This window comes from Lycium barbarum, chromosome 4 (assembly GCF_019175385.1).
Source record: "Lycium barbarum isolate Lr01 chromosome 4, ASM1917538v2, whole genome shotgun sequence".
In the NCBI taxonomy this organism is placed as follows: domain Eukaryota; kingdom Viridiplantae; phylum Streptophyta; class Magnoliopsida; order Solanales; family Solanaceae; genus Lycium; species Lycium barbarum.
In genome coordinates this window covers 2071296-2077562 of record NC_083340.1, presented here as the reverse complement: position 1 = coordinate 2077562, position 6267 = coordinate 2071296, and the positions used below count along the sequence as shown (strand labels likewise).

Genomic DNA, 6267 nt, shown 5'->3' with positions numbered 1-6267 from the left:
TAGTAAGAAGGATTATTACATGTATACAATATTATTGGAATACAAAGTTGAAATTACAGTTTCACTTAGAGCTAGAACAAAATTCTTCATTTCTTTTTTGTGATTTACTGAATTGAATTGGAAGTAACACTACAAAAAGAAACTGGAATTAGTTACGAACTTTGTCGCTAATTGATCTTAGCTAACATAATTTTGTGATAATCCATCGCTAAATAGGATTAGCGACAGAACTTATTTAGCTACAGAATTTGACCTCTAATTCCTGTGTTTTTTTAGTAGTGAAAGAATTACAAGATACTCAGAAGTAGGTAGGGCATGCACCAGTTTGTTGGCTGCTGGCGAGTTCCACACAAGGCCAAGGGCTGACTTGAATTGCAGCGCCGCTAACATCTGAGCATTTCCAAGGGGATTTTCGTGGTCCGGGGTTGTTTCCATGAAGGTTGATATTGGAGAGACAAATCCCAGAGAAAGGCGAATTCTTAATACCACGAATCAAACCAGCCTGCAAAACCTTTTCGCCCCAAACATCCTTAATCTTGATACCCTCAACAATTGGAAGAGCATTCGGATTGTATTTTTCATCCGGATGGTCCCCAACATCACCTGCAATCTTAATCCCCGTACGTGAATTTTCCATGTAGACATTTGAGACTGTAATGTTTCTGATCATCCCTCCTCGACCAATGTTTGTCTTAATGTGAATGCCAACTCCCATATTGAAAAGGTTTATATGCTCGGCTAGAACATCCACTACGCCACCAGAGGTTTCACTTCCAACTGCAATTCCAGCAAATGGAGATGATCCAGTTATCCTTCGGATGGTTATGCCATGACTAGGACGACCATAAGCAATGCCATATTGATCCCAGCCACTCTTTACAGCTATTAGGTCGTCCCCTACGGAAATGTAGGAGTCTTCTATGCACACATGAGAGCTTGAATCTGCAATGGTAAATAAACGTGTAAATGAATTAATCGCAAAGAAAGAAATACTGCCATAAATTGCTTAAGTGTTCAGTTTTCTAACAAAGTCTAAAAGAACCTCCCGCACTTGGCTACTCAATTGGTTCACCTTGGCAGAAATCCTTGAACTGTTCAAAGACGAAACTATCTCAACTCTGAATAGTTCAAGGATTTGGGTGAAGGGGGAGGTGCCGGTGGAAGAAGAAGTGGGGGAGGCGGTAAAAAGAGGTTGGGACGGTGAGGTGGCATGCCATGTGGCATCCACCTCAGCAACATATCAGGCCACTTGGACTGGTGTTTGCCATGTTGGAGGGCCTTAACGGAGAAGTATCTTTGCACCAATTTTGTAACGTTGGGGGCAATGGTTCAAAAAGTATAATGGAGGGCATAAATGATCCTTTTCATATAGTAGAGGGGTATTTTTGAGCCTTTTCCGTTCATTTAACCATGATAAGGAAATGACACAATGAAAGGGGACTCAGAAGACTTGAGGAGTAGAAACTTAATGACAGAAAATGTGCTAGCTTTAATACACCAAAGAGAGGCTAAAACTCAAAACTTCCTAAGATAAATAAAAAGTTTCAGTGAATACTGCTTTGCTCTACCTGGATCAATTCCATCAGTGTTTGGTGAATCAGCTGGAGCCAATATGGTGACATATCGAATAACAACATCGCTGCCAAAGGAACAAATAAACAAATTAGACTAAACTGCAATAGACTAGCTATAGCGTTGCAGCTTTTTTCAGATTTTTTGACATGCTTTCCATATTTCACCAGGAAGTTAATACAAAATTATGCAGAATTTATACCTGCAATAAACAGGGTGGATATTCCAAAAGGGGGAGTTCTTGAAAATGACATTAGAAATGATTATGCCTCTGGAGTTCATCAGTTCAATGAGATGAGGTCGTGTATATTGAAGAGTTCTTTGTCTCCACATATTCCACCAAACATCACCCTGGCCATCAATAGTACCATTCTCACCTGAGAAATCAATTCATTACTTCAGTCAAACCACATTATATCAGTCCCCGAATGTCCTTATAATAATTATATTTACCAGTGATAATCACATCATGGAGCCCGTTTCCATGGAGTAAGCTCATATACCTTCCACCAGCTCGCTCTCTTCCTCTCCCATATGAAGGCAATGGATCGACCAATGGCCATTGACTGGGATCCTAAATTGTAATTCATTGCCAGGATTAGAGAACCAATTGGACGACACAAAGGAATGAGGAGAATAAGTGGTCTTAACTTTGAACTAAAATGTGTGATCTCATACACAAACACGTGATAAATATTCTTGTTGAAAGTAGCTCGGTGTTTTGTTCTTTTTTCTTTTCTTCTGTGAAATGTAAATTCTTGTTCGATTAACCGCAGTTCTGTTCAGAGATCACTTCACTGTTACAAGCATGTAACTGCAAAATAATACAATGAAACAAAGATCAAATTGGCTTTCATTAGTTTAATCTTTCATTTGTTTTTAGGCTGATGAAGACCATTAAATAGTTCAATAACCCATTGTTGTCCAGTATCCTTGGTATTTTAAATACCATCACATGGATCAGGTCCCATTATCCAAAGGTCCACCAATAACTTAAATGCATTTAACTCCTATTGTCCATACCTAAATAATTGCACATTTTTAAATAGATTCACTTTAGCTTACTCCAATTCCATGGCTTGCTTAATATATTGAGCATTGTGCTATGCGCTCCACCATTCAAAACAAACAACGCTGTGTAAGCACGTGAACCTGAAATCTGTGTAAGCATGTGAACCTGAAATCTTGGTCAAGAAAATCATACCACTCATCACTCAGCTGTCTATGCCAGCAAACTCAGCTCATACTTAGAAAAAGGTCTTAAAAACTACATTTAAAATTTTTAGGAATAGCAGCGCTTCTCGTCCCTCAATTATTAATAAGTTTTAATTCAATCCTTGTGTTATATGACTAAGCATATTTAGTCTTCAATTAATGTGCGTTATTAATCTCTTTATGTATGAAATATGTACTCCAATACTTACCGTTTGTTGAACTGTATCGCCCCTCAAATATGCAATAATAAACTTAACATGAAATCTGGGTGATTAAATGATGTGACGGTCAATAGTTCGTGAAATTTGTGAAAATTCATAGGAAGAAGGATCAAAGTACAATCTCAAGTAATTAAAGGTTAAAGATGCTTAGCGAGATATTACAAGGACTAAAATTAGAATTTACTGATATTTAAGGGACTAAAAGAGCAGATTTCCCAATTTTTCAATTACATTCTTGCATTCATAGCTGAAATGGGTCAAATGATAGTCAAAAGAACAAAGTTCATAGTAAACGATTCTCTCTAAATGAAATTATTCTAATGTTATAAAGCACAAATATGAAGAATAAAGATTGAGAGAGCTAAAAAGCAGAAACTGAAGCAATGTTGGAAATAGATACCTGAGTGGCTTTGATAACAGCACCACGGGCCAAATAAAGAGTCATTCGACTAGTAAGATTAAATGGATCAGTCAAATATACACCAGCAGGTACATAAAGCAAAGTTCCACCCCTCCTCTTCAAGTGTTGAATTCTAAAAATTGCTTCTTTAAATGCTTTTGTATTCGATGTTCGCCCATCACCTACACCTCCAAAGTCCAATATCGATATCTTATCATATCGATTTTGCATTGGTACTATCCCCGAACACGTCTCCCACTCCGCCGCCACCAAGCAGTTCATCAGAAGCAATGTGCTGATAATGCATAGGAATATTGACCCGATCCATTGATTCATTGTCTATGGGGTTGAAGGAAACTGGAAAAAAGAAACTGTATACAAGCTTTAAGCGTGAATATTATATTATGCAAGATCAATCAAATGTGAGAAAAGAATTTAAGAGAAATTGACAGAAATAGGCGCCCACCAAAAGAACAGCCAGCAAATATCTATATCTTTTTTTATGACATGGAAACCCGTAGCCGCACCATTCGGGTGCGCACAGGTAAAGCCAGCTCCTATGCAATAGCTCACAAACCACAGGTAAACTCAGCTCCTATGCAATAGCTCACAAACCATAAGAGAGATAACTCGCACTAGGCAAGCCCCGTGCGACGAGCTCGACCAGAAGGAAAATCCCCTGTTGTTGTAGGCAGGGTGTTTCGAACCTGAGAACTCCATTATGAAAGTCTCACGCTCAACCAACTGAACCCACCCTTGCGGATAGCAAATATGTATATTTTTGTATATTAATGTATAATATACATAAAATATATACATTTTTGATACATACGTGTATATATTTTTTTTTTAATATTTGGCCAGCGAATGTAATTACTGGCCAAATTTGTAACTTCTCCAAAAAGAAAATGTAAGCTTTTAAGTGTGAATATTATGCAAGATTAACCAAATGCTGAGAGAAAAGAACTTTGTTTTTATAACAATCACAATAACAACTTGTTTTTCTAAGAACAAACAATCACAATAACAACTGCATCTCAATTCTATATTAATATAACCATAAGAATACTCAATAGCCATGAGTTTGATTAGGACCCGTTTCATTCCAATACTTAGTAATTCGGGTTGTTGGCTATAACTATAACCTGTTTAATCTGCTTTGACAACCCAGTTGAAAAAGTTCAGACATGTTAAGCATAAAGAAAGACAATTCCAAATACACAGATGTTGTTATACGCATGGAAATGTAGATAATTTAGCAGTAGAAAGAAAGTAAACAAGCAGAAAATAACAAAAACGGAAATTAAAATTGGGAACTTTTAGTGGGTACCTGGAAGAGAGAAGTGTGTGTTTTTTGTATCATGAATGAGAAGGAAGAGAGAAGAGTTCACACTTTTTTGTTTGTTTTTGAGTTTACGCAAATTAATGAGCAAGTTTAATGCTAGTACGTACAAAGAAAGACAGATAAGAATAACAGGAACGGAAGTGGAAATGACTAAAACAGTCTCACCGTCATCAACTGTTTATACTAAAGTTTTATTCTTTATTACTTAACGGATAGTTTTCACTTTCAGGGTGCTCAGTAACAATGGTGGATGCCTAGTTTTTTTTTTTTTAATTATTATTATTATTATTATTTGAGTCAGCGTTTGTGCATCTCAAGACTCAACTGTTATATTGGATAGTTATTCAACCATCCTCAATTTATGTATCATATTTTTTTCATTTAATCTATCTCAAAAACATACTCCCGCTTAATAAAAAAGAGTGTCCACTTAACTATCTGCATATCTTTAAGATAATATTAATTTCTAGGCAAAATAGATATTTTGACTAAATTATCCCTAATTAAATAGATAGTGGATTTGACCATTTAATATTTAATAAGAGCAATTTTGAAAAAATAAGATTAATTGTTTCTTGATTTGGTAAGTGAACACTCTTTTTCAAGCCAAAAAAAAGGGACGTGAACGCTCTTTTTTATCCGGAGGGAATATCATATTTTATATTTAAAAATAATTTAATTTAATTTTTTTATTATCTTTAATGAGCCAATTTGCAATCATATAAGTATTTATGCTCATTTTAGACCAAAAATTAAAAATATTTCTTTCTTTCTAAAACTTCATACTTAGTCAATCACCTCAATATACGTCACGCCCCAAAACCCACTCTAGACGTGACCGACATCCGACGTCATAAACAACATCGAAAGAACCTAAACAACACAATAACAATATTTGAACCCGCCAGGTTCAACATTCGCCTCCAACAGTTTATAAAATAAAGGTAAACAAATCATGCATATAATAATTAAATCAGCGGAAGTCTTTAGTTATCTATACTTGTCAAACATGACAACGTGCCCAAGAGTTAATCAATAACTCAAAAACTGCCCACAAATGTATACTAGGGAGCTTCTAAGATAAAGGAATAATAGTCTGACTCATCGGGACGCAGCCCGGACAACTAATGAAATAAATAAGCAAATCAATAGGGTGTCCCACGAATGAATGTGTGGGCTCACCAAATTAGCTGCAACAGCAAGTCCTTCCTAAACACCGGGAGTATCAAGAACCTGCTCTTCTCCGTTACCTAACATACCATCAAAAACAACAATGGTATGCCTGAGTATTTCACACTCAGTGAGTGCCTCGGGGACAATGAATAATACGAAAATAAAGTAAAATAATACATGAAGAAATCAGTCTCGAAAATCATGTGAAACCACCGTAAGAACAGTTATTCAGTCTATGTATCTCAATAGTAAGTATCAAAACCCATTTATAAAGCCTCTTGTCAAGTTACAACTTCAAATATGCCTTTTTTACTCAATTAAGATAGTCATCAACAATTCCA

At 36.1% G+C, this 6267-nt stretch overlaps 1 protein-coding gene across 2 annotated transcripts; it reads right to left on the bottom strand.

Annotated features, from left to right (window-relative positions):
- Nucleotides 1–4896, bottom strand: LOC132634804 (probable polygalacturonase). Of its 2 annotated transcripts, none has more exons than XM_060350891.1 (6): nt 4739–4896; nt 3409–3779; nt 2026–2146; nt 1775–1949; nt 1569–1639; nt 1–942 (listed from the first exon to the last, which is right to left on the bottom strand). In XM_060350891.1, exons 2-6 carry the CDS (start codon nt 3742–3744, stop codon nt 299–301), a joined length of 1347 nt encoding a protein of 448 aa, XP_060206874.1. In that variant the 5' UTR covers nt 3745–3779; nt 4739–4896; the 3' UTR covers nt 1–298. The 2 variants fall into 2 exon arrangements, with proteins under 2 accessions (XP_060206874.1, XP_060206875.1); XM_060350892.1 differs by having other exon boundaries at nt 3409–3765; nt 4739–4891.
- Nucleotides 4897–6267: the final 1371 nt, after the last annotated feature.